The sequence below is a fragment of the Solea solea genome, chromosome 13, assembly GCF_958295425.1.
Source record: "Solea solea chromosome 13, fSolSol10.1, whole genome shotgun sequence".
In the NCBI taxonomy this organism is placed as follows: Eukaryota; Metazoa; Chordata; class Actinopteri; order Pleuronectiformes; family Soleidae; genus Solea; species Solea solea.
This window is the reverse complement of record NC_081146.1, coordinates 27,550,944-27,566,194: the sequence shown is the minus strand read 5'-3', so window position 1 is coordinate 27,566,194 and position 15,251 is coordinate 27,550,944. Positions and strand designations below refer to the sequence as shown.

At 34.9% G+C, this 15,251-nt stretch overlaps 1 protein-coding gene across 1 annotated transcript in view; it reads left to right on the top strand.

The window, feature by feature from the left end:
* The window catches only part of pear1 (platelet endothelial aggregation receptor 1), an 80,739-nt gene that overhangs the window by 59,037 nt on the left and 6,451 nt on the right, over positions 1 to 15,251 (top strand). Inside the window, exon 22 of the mRNA XM_058647512.1 lies at positions 69 to 263. Within this exon, the coding sequence (XP_058503495.1) occupies positions 69 to 263 (195 nt within the window). The remainder of the gene's footprint in view (positions 1 to 68; positions 264 to 15,251) is intronic.

The window sequence follows — 15,251 nt, the reverse complement described above, 5'->3', positions numbered from 1 at the left end:
TCTTTTCTCTCCACATGTCCTCATGATGTCTTTTAACATTTGTCTCTTGGCGTCATGTGTGTTGACAGAGCTGAAGGACACGGTGGCTGTTAGCAGCAGCTCTCTGAACAGTGAGAATCCCTACGCCACCATCAAAGACCTGCCGGGCCTGCCCTTCTGTCCCCAAGAGAGTAGCTACATGGAGATGAAGTCAGCTGTGCCCAGAGAGAGAGCGTACACCGAGATCAGCCCGCCACCGTTCAACACGGCCACTTTACACAGAGGTGAGGAAAAAGATCAGACCTCAGAGCAGTGTCAAACTCAAATGATGTGGGGCCAATGAGTGTCTTGTGTGGCCACAGTTTCCCTTTCCAGGTTACCTGGGTATTAAGTAGATACTAAGTAGTCCAGAGAACATGACTTGACTTATGGCGCTTCTCGGCTATACAGTTCTACCACTGCTTAGCTCGGCAAGGCTGGACTCTACACGGTTTGGGTACCAGGCACGTTGTTGTCCATTACTCCTGTACTGAATCATTAGAATCAGTTCATTAAAAGGACGACGGAACTGGTTGTGATTCGGCTCACGATCGCAGGCTTTCAGCAGCGCTGTCGCTAAATACATCAGACTCCTCTGATTTTGACATTTTCTACATTTCCTTGCTCAGCGTTGGAGATTAAAAGATGAAGACTTGATCTGCAGTTCTGCATTGTTTGGTTTGATTCCCGTGTCGGACGTCGCACTCTTGATTCTTTCAGTAACAACACTCTCTGCCAATCAGTGTCCGGCAGTCTGTCGACATCACATTTTAGTATCAGCTCAGCTCGCTTGGAACCTCACTAGAGCAGGTACCAAAAAAGTACCAGGTACCAAAGGAAAGAGCTGTGTTGTCTTCTGATGTTTTTTCTACTTAACTTTGTTAAGTACAGTAGAAATATATGTGTTGTATATCTGTAAAAAAATGAAAACTGATCATAACAAAGCCTTACTTGTGCAGAATGTGTCCAGGAAACTTAATTGGAACTGCGTCATAAAGGAAACAGCAGCAGCTGTGATCGACACGTGCAGATGCAGCCACATAGGCAGCTGTTCAGGGAGCGCTTGATTGCAGTTGGCGAGGCATGCATTTTTCAATTCTGCACGATCGTGTTCACGAGCAGCCAAAATTGTGATAGTGATAAAGATATGATTGTGAAAGTTGACTGAACGTTAGCAGTAGAATCCACTTCTCAAACTTTTCACGAACACTTGTGGGTATTTTCAGCTGTTGTAATGTAATGTGCATCACTCTGTGAAAACACAGAGAGAGAGAGTTGTGTGAAACTGATTGACTTAATCCACAATGTTTGAACTCTTATGACAACAGTTTGAATGTAACAGACCATTTGTTTATGTTTAAAAGTTACAAACTGCAGCTTTAATATTGATCCGCTGATTGTTTATGTTAATGTGACTAACAGCGAGTGACAGGAGGGAATATGTTTTCAGGTTTTTTAGGACCATCCCATTTCTGTGTACACAATATCCGCCTTTAATTTCTCCAAATACGGTGTCCAAACATTCACAGAACTCAAGGCTGTGGTGACCTCAAAGGTCAAAGTTCCTAAAACCCAAGTTGGCGTCAATACACATTCTAATTTAGTCCAACCTGTCAACTCAGCCAGTGACTTCTTTTAAAAAGCAGAGCATCCTTCGTCTTAAATGAAACACAGGCACACACACGTGTCACACACACACAAATATGAGACAGATGAGGCAGGGAAAGCAGAGTTCACTTCAAAATAAAAGTTCTATGAATGTTTAAAGGGAAGTGCAGACAGGAAACGGTGAAGATAAGAGGAAGACAAAGATGTAACATGCAATATATCACAGTGTTAGAATCAAATCCTTTGATTTAATCAAACTTGTATATTAAGTTTAAACTCAACAGCAAAGTGATTCAGTTTGCTTCCCAAAAAGTATAAAAACATCTTTCTAGGGTCTCAAATACACAGTTTGTTTTTTGTCGCAAAAATCTGAAATTGCATAATTGCCATGGCAACATTGTTAAACGATCTGCCATCATATTCAGCACATATCATCTACCATGTGTTTTGAGTGTTTTCACCAAGTTTCAGTTTCATACGATAATCGCTGTAAAGGTTATTCCCGAAATCATAAAGGAACTTTTTTCGTTTCGTTGTGGGTTGCGAGAAATGTGAAATCTTTGCCATTTTTTTTTTTGCCGCCCCCTATCCCGTACGCCATGCGACATTTTAACTGACCATAAGCATTGTAATCTCCTGAACTTCCACAGTGAATGCACCAAGTTTAAAGGTGATCAAACGAAAGCTCTGGGACAAATTTGTTCAAATACCATTGGTGCGAAATGGCAAAAATCGCCTCCGATTTGGCGTGCAATCTAAGATGGCGGCCTTCCTGTAGGATTCACAGGAAAGTCGTCATTGACGAGGTCAAATTTTAGACGACATACCAAGGTATGACTTTTTGGTCAAACATGGGAAGTCTTCCTCTACAATGACTAAGTTGTCCCAGAATGGTCTTGAACCCACATTCCCTGGCTGAGTAGGCAAGTGTCTTCTCCAGTAGGCCTCTTGGGCTGACAATGTCTTTCACATGTTTTTTTTTTTGTCTCATTTTTGACGACAAAACTATAATATGTCTTTTTTGACTGATTTTGGACGACATACTTTACTATGTCTTTTTTGACTGATTTTGGACAACATACTATACTATTCATTTTGGACGACATACTAAACTATGACTTTTTTGTCTCATTTTGGACGACATACTAAACCATGACTTTTTGACTGATTTTGGACGACATACTATACTATTCATTTTGGACGACATACTTTACTATGTCTTTTTTGACTGATTTTGGACAACATACTATACTATTCATTTTGGACGACATACTAAACTATGACTTTTTTGTCACATTTTGGACGACATACTAAACCATGACTTTTTGACTGATTTTGGACGACATACTATACTATGACTTTTTTGTCACATTTTGGACAATATACTATACTATGACTTTTTTGTCTCATTTTGGACGACATACTAAACTATGACTTTTTTGTCACATTTTGGACGACATACTAAACTATGACTTTTTTGTCACATTTTGGACGACATACCATACTATGACTTTTTTGTCTCATTTTGGATGACATACTATACTATGACTTTTTTGTCACATTTTGGACGACATACCATACTATGACTTTTTTGTCTCATTTTGGATGACATACTAAACTGTGACTTTTTTGTCACATTTTGGACCACAAAACTATAATATAACTTTTTTGACTGATTTTGGACGACATTCTTTACTATGTCTTTTTTGACTGATTTTGGACAACATACTATACTATTCATTTTGGACGACATACTAAACTATGACTTTTTTGTCACATTTTGGACAATATACTATACTATGACTTTTTTGACAGATTTTGGACGACATACTATACTATGACTTTTTTACTGATTTTGGACGACATGCTATACTATGACTTTTTTGAGTGATTTTGGACAACATACTATACTATGACTTTTTTGTCTCATTTTGGACAACATACTAAACTATGACTTTTTTGTCACATTTTGGACGACATACTATACTATGACTTTTTTGACTGATTTTGGACTACATACTATACTATGACTTTTTTGTCACATTTTGGACGACATACTATACTATGACTTTTTTACTGATTTTGGACGACATGCTATACTATGACCTTTTTGACTGATTTTGGACGACATGCTATACTATGACTTTTTTGTCACATTTTGGACGACATACTATACTATGACTTTTTTACTGATTTTGGACGACATGCTATACTATGACCTTTTTGACTGATTTTGGACGACATGCTATACTATGACTTTTTTGTCACATTTTGGATGACATACTATACTATGACTTTTTTGTCACATTTTGGACGGCGTACTATACTATGACATTTTTTGGTGATTTTGGACGACATACTATACTATGACTTTTTTATCACATTTTGGACGACATACTATACTATGACTTTTTTGTCACATTTTGGATGACTTACTATACTATGACTTTTTTTGACTGATTTTGGACGACATACTATACTATGACTTTTTTTGACTGATTTTGGACGACATACTATACTATGATTTTTTGTGTGATTTTGGACGACATACTATACTATGACTTTTTTGAGTGATTTTGGACGACATACTATACTATGACTTTTTTGAGTGATTTTGGACGACATACTAAACTATGACTTTATTGAGTGATTTTGGACGACAGACTATACTATGACTTTTTTGACTGATTATGGACGACATACTATACTATGACTTTTTTGACTGATTTTGGACAACAGACTATACTATGAATTTTTTGACTGATTTTGGACGACATACTATACTATGACTATTTGTCTCATTTTGGACGACTTACTATACTTTGACCCTGCGATGGACTGGCGAACTGTCCAGGGTGTACCCCGCCTATCGCCCGATGTAGCTGAGATTGGCACAACACCCCCCGCGACCCTCTGGCAGAGGATAAAGCGGTAGATGATGACTGACTGACTGACTATACTATGACTTTTTTGACTGATTTTGGACGACTTACTATACTATGACTTTTTTGAGTGATTTTGGACGACATACTACACTATGACATTTTTGGGTGATTTTGGATGACATACTTTACTATGACTTTTTTATCACATTTTGGACGACATACTATACTATGACTTTTTTTGACTGATTTTGGACGACATACTATACTATGACTTTTTTTGACTGATTTTGGACGACATACTATACTATGATTTTTTGTGTGATTTTGGACGACATACTATACTATGATTTTTTGGTGATTTTGGACGACATACTATACTATGACTTTTTGAGTGATTTTGGACGACATACTACACTATGACATTTTTGGGTGATTTTGGATGACATACTATACTATGACTTTTTTATCACATTTTGGACGACATACTATACTATGACTTTTTTGTCACATTTTGGATGACTAACTACACTATGACTTTTTTTGACTGATTTTGGACGACATACTATACTATGATTTTTTGTGTGATTTTGGACGACATACTATACTATGACTTTTTTGAGTGATTTTGGACGACATACTATACTATGACTTTTTTGAGTGATTTTGGACGCCATACTATACTATGACTTTTTTGTCTCATTTTGGACGACATACTATACTATGACTTTTTTGTCACATTTTGGACGACTTACTATGACTTTTTTGACTGATTTTGGGCGACATACTATACTATGACTTTTTTGTCACATTTTGGACGACATACTATACTATGACTTTTTTGAGTGATTTTGGACGACATACTATACTATGACTTTTTTGATTGATTTTGGACGACATACTATACTATGACTTTTTTGAGTGATTTTGGACGACATACTATACTATGACTTTTTTGTCACATTTTGGACGACATACTATACTATGACTTTTTTGAGTGATTTTGGACGACATACTATACTATGACTTTTTTGAGTGATTTTGGACGACATACTATACAATGACTTTTTTGAGTGATTTTGGACAACATACTATACTATGACTTTTTTGAGTGATTTTGGACGACATACTATACTATGACTTTTTTGAGTGATTTTGGACGACATACTATACTATGACTTTTTTGTCACATTTTGGACGACATACAATACTATGACTTTTTTGACTCATTTTGTACGACATACTATACTATGACATTTTTCGAGTGATTTTGGACGACAAACTATACTATGACATTTTGACTGATTTTGGACGACATACTATACTATGACTTTTTTGACTGATTTTGGACGACATACTATTCTATGACTTTTTTTGAGTGACTTTGGACGACATCCTATACTATGACTTTTTTGACGACAGACTAAAGTATGACTGTTTGGTTACACCTGGGACGTCTTACTCTGCAATGACTAAATTGTTCCAGAATGGTCTTGAACCCACAATCCCTGGCTCTGTGGGCAAGTGTCTTATCCATTAGGCCACTTGGGATGACAGTCCCTTGGGCAGGTTTTTTTTTTTGACTGATTTTGGATGACATACTAACCTATGACTTTTTTGTCACATTTTGGACGACATACTATACTATGACTTTTTTGACTGATTTTGGACGACATACTATACTATGACTTTTTTCACTGATTTTGCACGACATAGTAAACTATGACTTTTTTGTCTCATTTTGGACAACATACTAAACTATGACTTTTTTGTCAGATTTCGGACGACATACTAAACTATGACTTTTTTGTAACATTTTAGACGACATCCTATACTATGACTTTTTTGACGACAGACAGTATGACTGTTTGGTTACACCTGGGACGTCTTACTCTGCAATGACTAAATTGTTCCAGAATGGTCTTGAACACACAATCCCTGGCTCTGTGGGCAAGTGTCTTATCCATTAGGCCACTTCGGATGACAGTCCCTTTGGCAGGTTTTTTTTTTGTCTTATTTTGGACGACATACTAACCTATGACTTTTTTGTCACATTTTGGATGACATACTATACTATGACTTTTTTGTTTGATTTTGGATGACTTACTATACTATGACTTTTTTGACTGATTTTGGACGACATACTATACTATGACTTTTTTGACTGATTTTTGCACGACATACTTTACTATGACTTTTTTGACTGATTTTGCACGACATCCTATACTATGACTTTTTTGACGACAGACTAAAGTATGACTGTTTGGTTACACCTGGGACGTCTTACTCTGCAATGACTAAATTGTTCCAGAATGGTCTTAAACCCACAATCCCTGGCTCTGTGGGTAAGTGTCTTATCCATTAGGCCACTTGGGATGACAATCCTTTTGGCAGGTTTTTTTTTTTGTCTTATTTTGGACGACATACTAACCTATGACTTTTTTATCACATTTTGGACGACATACTAGACTATGACTTTTTTGTCACATTTTGGACGACATACTATACTATGACATTTTTGACTGATTTTGGACGACATACTATACTATGACTTTTTTGTCACATTTTGGACGACATGCTATACTATGACTTTTTGGACGACATACTATACTATGACTTCTTTGTCACATTTTGGACGACATACTATACTATGACTTTTTTATCACATTTTGGATGACATACTAGACTATGACTTTTTTGTCACATTTTGGACGACATACTATACTATGACATTTTTGACTGATTTTGGACGACATACTATACTATGACTTTTTTGACTGATTTTGGACGACATGCTATACTCTGACTTTTTGGACGACATACTATACTATGACTTTTTTGTCACATTTTGGACGACATACTATACTATGACTTTTTTACTCATTTTGGACGACATGCTATACTATGACATTTTTATCACATTTTGGATGACATACTAAACTATGACTTTTTTGACTGATTTTGGGCAACATACTATACTATGACTTTTTTGACTGATTTTGGACGACATGCTATACTATGACCTTTTTGACTGATTTTGGACGACATGCTATACTATGACTTTTTTGACTGATTTTGGACGACATGCTATACTATGACTTTGTTGTCAAATTTTGGACGACATACTGTACTATGACTTTTTTGACACATTTTGGACGACATACTATACTATGTCTTTTTTGTCACATTTTGGACGACATACAATACTATGACTTTTTTGACTCATTTTGTACGACATACTATACTATGACATTTTTCGAGTGATTTTGGACGACAAACTATACTATGACATTTTGACTGATTTTGGACGACATACTATACTATGACTTTTTTGACTGATTTTGGACGACATACTATTCTATGACTTTTTTTGAGTGACTTTGGACGACATCCTATACTATGACTTTTTTGACGACAGACTAAAGTATGACTGTTTGGTTACACCTGGGACGTCTTACTCTGCAATGACTAAATTGTTCCAGAATGGTCTTGAACCCACAATCCCTGGCTCTGTGGGCAAGTGTCTTATCCATTAGGCCACTTGGGATGACAGTCCCTTGGGCAGGTTTTTTTTTTTGACTGATTTTGGATGACATACTAACCTATGACTTTTTTGTCACATTTTGGACGACATACTATACTATGACTTTTTTGACTGATTTTGGACGACATACTATACTATGACTTTTTTCACTGATTTTGCACGACATAGTAAACTATGACTTTTTTGTCTCATTTTGGACAACATACTAAACTATGACTTTTTTGTCAGATTTCGGACGACATACTAAACTATGACTTTTTTGTAACATTTTAGACGACATCCTATACTATGACTTTTTTGACGACAGACAGTATGACTGTTTGGTTACACCTGGGACGTCTTACTCTGCAATGACTAAATTGTTCCAGAATGGTCTTGAACACACAATCCCTGGCTCTGTGGGCAAGTGTCTTATCCATTAGGCCACTTCGGATGACAGTCCCTTTGGCAGGTTTTTTTTTTGTCTTATTTTGGACGACATACTAACCTATGACTTTTTTGTCACATTTTGGATGACATACTATACTATGACTTTTTTGTTTGATTTTGGATGACTTACTATACTATGACTTTTTTGACTGATTTTGGACGACATACTATACTATGACTTTTTTGACTGATTTTTGCACGACATACTTTACTATGACTTTTTTGACTGATTTTGCACGACATCCTATACTATGACTTTTTTGACGACAGACTAAAGTATGACTGTTTGGTTACACCTGGGACGTCTTACTCTGCAATGACTAAATTGTTCCAGAATGGTCTTAAACCCACAATCCCTGGCTCTGTGGGTAAGTGTCTTATCCATTAGGCCACTTGGGATGACAATCCTTTTGGCAGGTTTTTTTTTTTGTCTTATTTTGGACGACATACTAACCTATGACTTTTTTATCACATTTTGGACGACATACTAGACTATGACTTTTTTGTCACATTTTGGACGACATACTATACTATGACATTTTTGACTGATTTTGGACGACATACTATACTATGACTTTTTTGTCACATTTTGGACGACATGCTATACTATGACTTTTTGGACGACATACTATACTATGACTTCTTTGTCACATTTTGGACGACATACTATACTATGACTTTTTTATCACATTTTGGATGACATACTAGACTATGACTTTTTTGTCACATTTTGGACGACATACTATACTATGACATTTTTGACTGATTTTGGACGACATACTATACTATGACTTTTTTGACTGATTTTGGACGACATGCTATACTCTGACTTTTTGGACGACATACTATACTATGACTTTTTTGTCACATTTTGGACGACATACTATACTATGACTTTTTTACTCATTTTGGACGACATGCTATACTATGACATTTTTATCACATTTTGGATGACATACTAAACTATGACTTTTTTGACTGATTTTGGGCAACATACTATACTATGACTTTTTTGACTGATTTTGGACGACATGCTATACTATGACCTTTTTGACTGATTTTGGACGACATGCTATACTATGACTTTTTTGACTGATTTTGGACGACATGCTATACTATGACTTTGTTGTCAAATTTTGGACGACATACTGTACTATGACTTTTTTGACACATTTTGGACGACATACTATACTATGTCTTTTTTGTCACATTTTGGACGACATACTATACTATGACTTTTTTGTCACATTTTGGACGACATACTATACTATGACTTTTTTACTGATTTTGGACGACATGCTATACTATGACCTTTTTGACTGATTTTGGACGACATGCTATACTATGACTTTTTTCACTGATTTTGGACGACATGCTATACTATGACTTTTTTGTCACATTTTGGACGACATACTATACTATGACTTTTTTGTCACATTTTGGATGACATACTACACTATGACATTTTTGGGTGATTTTGGACGACATACTATACTATGACTTTTTTGAGTGATTTTGGACAACATACTATACTATGACTTTTTTGTCACATTTTGGACGACATACTATAGTATGACTTTTTTGTCACATTTTTGACGACATACTATACCATAACATTTTTGAGTGATTTTGGACAACATACTATAATATAACTTTTTTGACAGATTTTGGACGACATACTAGACTATGACTTTTTTGACACATTTTGGACGACATACTATACTATGACTTTTTTGTCACATTTTGGACGGCATACTATACGATGACATTTTTTGGTGATTTTGGACGACATACTATACTATGACTTTTTTGAGTGATTTTGGACGACACACTACACACTATGACATTTTTGGGTGATTTTGGATGACATACTATACTATGACTTTTTTATCACATTTTGGACGACATACTATACTATGACTTTTTTTGACTGATTTTGGACCACATACTATACTATGATTTTTTTGTGTGATTTTGGACGACATACTATACTATGACTTTTTTGAGTGATTTTGGACGACATACTATACTATGACTTTTTTGACTGATTTTGGATGACATACTATACTATGACTTTTTTGTCTCATTTTGGAAGACATACTTTACTATGACTTTTTTGAGTTATTTTGGACGACATACTATACTATGACTTTTTTGTCACATTTTGGACGACATACTATACTATGACTTTTTTGTCACATTATGGACGACATACTATACTATGATTTTTTTGTGTGATTTTGGACGACATACTATACTATGACTTTTTTGTCACATTTTGGATGACTTACTAAACTATGACTTTTTTTGACTGATTTTGGACGACATACTATACTATGATTTTTTGAGTGATTTAGGACGACAAACTACACTATGACATTTTTAGGTGATTTTGGATGACATACTATACTATGACTTTTTTATCACATTTTGGACGACATACTATACTATGACTTTTTTGTCACATTTTGGATGACTTACTATACTATGACTTTTTTTGACTGATTTTGGACGACATACTATACTATGATTTTTTGTGTGATTTTGGACGACATACTATACTATGACTTTTTTGAGTGATTTTGGACGACATACTATACTATGACTTTTTTGTGTGATTTTGGACGACATACTATACTATGACTTTTTTGAGTGATTTTGGACGCCATACTATACTATGACTTTTTTGTCACATTTTGGACGACATACTATACTATGACTTTTTTGACTGATTTTGGACGACATACTATACTGTGAATTTTTTGAGTGATTTAGGACGACATACTATACTATGACTTTTTTGAGTGATTTTGGACGACATACTATACTATGACTTTTTTGTCACATTTTGGACGACATACTATACTATGACTTTTTTGAGTGATTTTGGACGACATACTATACTATGACTTTTTTGAGTGATTTTGGACGACATACTATACTATGACTTTTTGTCTGATTTTGTACGACATACTATACTATGACATTTTTGGGTGATTTTGGACGACAAACTATACTATGACATTTTTGAGTGATTTTGGACGACATACTATACTATGACTTTTTTGTCACATTTTGGACGACATACAATACTATGACTTTTTTGACTCATTTTGTACGACATACTATACTATGACATTTTTCGAGTGATTTTGGACGACAAACTATACTATGACATTTTGAGTGATTTTGGACGACATACTATACTATGACTTTTTTGACTGATTTTGGACGACATACTATACTATGACATTTTTGACTGATTTTGGACGACATACTATACTATGACTTTTTTGACTGATTTTGGACGACATGCTATACTCTGACTTTTTGGACGACATACTATACTATGACTTTTTTGTCACATTTTGGACGACATACTATACTATGACTTTTTTACTCATTTTGGACGACATGCTATACTATGACATTTTTATCACATTTTGGATGACATACTAAACTATGACTTTTTTGACTGATTTTGGGCAACATACTATACTATGACTTTTTTGACTGATTTTGGACGACATGCTATACTATGACCTTTTTGACTGATTTTGGACGACATGCTATACTATGACTTTTTTGACTGATTTTGGACGACATGCTATACTATGACTTTTTTGTCAAATTTTGGACAACATACTTACCTATGACTTTTTTGTCACATTTTGGACGACATACTATACTATGACTTTTTTATCACATTTTGGACGACATATTATACTATGACTTTTTTGACTGATTTTGCACGACATACTATACTATGACTTTTTTGTCTCGTTTTGGACAACATACTAAACTATGACTTTTTCATAACATTTTAGACGACATCCTATACTATGACTTTTTTGACGACAGACAGTATGACTGTTTGTTACACCTGGGACGTCTTACACTGCAATGACTAAATTGTTCCAGAACGGTCTTGAACCCACAATCCCTGGCTCTGTGGGTAAGTCTCTTATCCATTAGGCCACTTGGGACGACAGTCCCTTTGGCAGTTTTTTTTTTTTGTCTTATTTTGGACGACATACTAACCTATGACTTTTTTATCACATTTTGGACGACATACTATACTATGACTTTTTTGAGTGATTTTGGACGACATACTATACTATGACTTTTTTGAGTGCTTTTGGACGACATACTATACTATGACTTTTTTGAGTGATTTTGGACGACATACTATACTATGACTTTTTTGAGTGATTTTGGACGACATACTATACTATGACTTTTTTGTCTGATTTTGTACGACATACTATACTATGACATTTTTGGGTGATTTTGGACGACAAACTATACTATGACATTTTTGAGTGATTTTGGACGACATACTATACTATGACTTTTTTGACTGATTATGGACGACATACTATACTATGACTTTTTTGACTGATTTTGGATGACATACTATTCTATGACTTTTTTGAGTGACTTTGGACGACATCCTATACTATGACTTTTTTGACGACAGACTAAAGTATGACTGTTTGGTTACACCTGGGACGTCTTACTCTGCAATGACTAAATTGTTCCAGTATGGTCTTGAACCCACAATCCCTGGCTCTGTGGGCAAGTGTCTTATCCATTAGGCCACTTTGGATGACAGTCCCTTTGCAGGTTTTTTTTTTTGTCTTATTTTGGACGACATACTAACCTATGACTTTTTTATCACATTTTGGACAACATACTATACTATGACTTTTTTATCACATTTTGGATGACATACTAGACTATGACTTTTTTGTCACATTTTGGACGACATACTAGACTATGACTTTTTTGTCACATTTTGGACGACATACTATACTATGACTTTTTTGACTGATTTTGGACGACATACTAAACTATGACTTTTTTGTAACATTTTAGACGACATCCTATACTATGACTTTTTTGACGACAGAATAAAGTAATACTGTTTGGTTACACCTGGGATGCCTTACTCTGCAATGACTAATGGACCAGAATGGTCTTGAACCCGCAATCTCTGGCTCTGTGGGCAAGTGTCTTATCCATTAGGCCACTTATCATGACAGTCCCATTGGCACATTTTTTTTTTGTCTTATTTTGGACGACATACTAACCTATTACTTTTTTGTCACATTTTGGACGACATACTAGACTATGACTTTTTTGTCACATTTTGGACGACATACTATACTATGACTTTTTTATCAAATTTTGGACGACATACTATACTATGACTTTTTTGACTGATTTTGGACGACATACTATACTATGACTTATTTGTCACATTTTGGACGACATACTAAACTATGTCTTTTTTGACTGATTTTGGATACTGATTATGTCTTTTTTGACTGATTTTGGATGACATACTAACCTAAGACTTTTTTGTCACATTTTGGACTACATACTATACTATGACTTTTTTAACTGATTTTGGACGACATACTATACGATGACTTTTTTCACTGATTTTGCACGACATAGTAAACTATGACTTTTTTGTCTCATTTTGGACAACATACTAAACTATGACTTTTTTGTCAGATTTTGGACGACATACTAAACTATGACTTTTTTGTAACATTTTAGACGACATCCTATACTATGACTTTTTTGACGACAGACAGTATGACTGTTTGTTACACCTGGGACGTCTTACACTGCAATGACTAAATTGTTCCAGAATGGTCTTGAACACACAATCACCGGCTCAGTGGGCAAGTGTCTTATCCATTAGGCCACTTGGGATGACAGTCCCTTTGGCAGGTTTTTTTTTTTGTCTTATTTTGGACGACATACTTACCTATGACTTTTTTGTCACATTTTGGACGACATACTATACTATGACTTTTTTATCACATTTTGGACGACATACTATACTATGACTTTTTCGAGTGATTTTGGACAACATACTATATACTATGACTTTTTCGAGTGATTTTGGACGACATACTTTACTATGACTTTTTTGACTGATTTTGCACGACATACTATACTATGACTTTTTTGTCTCGTTTTGGACAACATACTAAACTATGACTTTTTCGTAACATTTTGGACGACATACTATACAATGACATTTTTGACTGATTTTGGACGACATACTATACTATGACTTTTTTGACTGATTTTGGACGACATGCTATACTATGACTTTTTGGACGACATACTATACTAGGACTTTTTTACTCATTTTGGACGACATGCTATACTATGACATTTTTATCACATTTTGGATGACATACTAAACTATGACTTTTTTGACTGATTTTGGGCAACATACTATACTATGACTTTCTTGACTGATTTTGGACGACATGCTATACTATGACCTTTTTGACTGATTTTGGACGACATGCTATACTATGACTTTTTTGACTGATTTTGGACGACATGCTATACTATGACTTTTTTGACAGATTTTGGACGACATACTATACTATGACTTTTTTACTGATTTTGGACGACATGCTATACTATGACCTTTTTGACAGATTTTGGACGACATAGTATAGTATGACTTTTTTGTCACATTTTGGACGACATACTATACTATGTCTTTTTTGTCACATTTTGGACAACATACTATACTATGACTTTTTTGTCACATTTTGGACGACATAGTATACTATGACTTTTTTACTGATTTTGGACGACATGCTATACTATGACTTTTTTGTCACATTTTGGACGACATACTATAGTATGACTTTTTTGTAAAATTTTTGACAACATACTATACCATAACATTTTTGAGTGATTTTGGACAACATACTATAATATAACTTTTT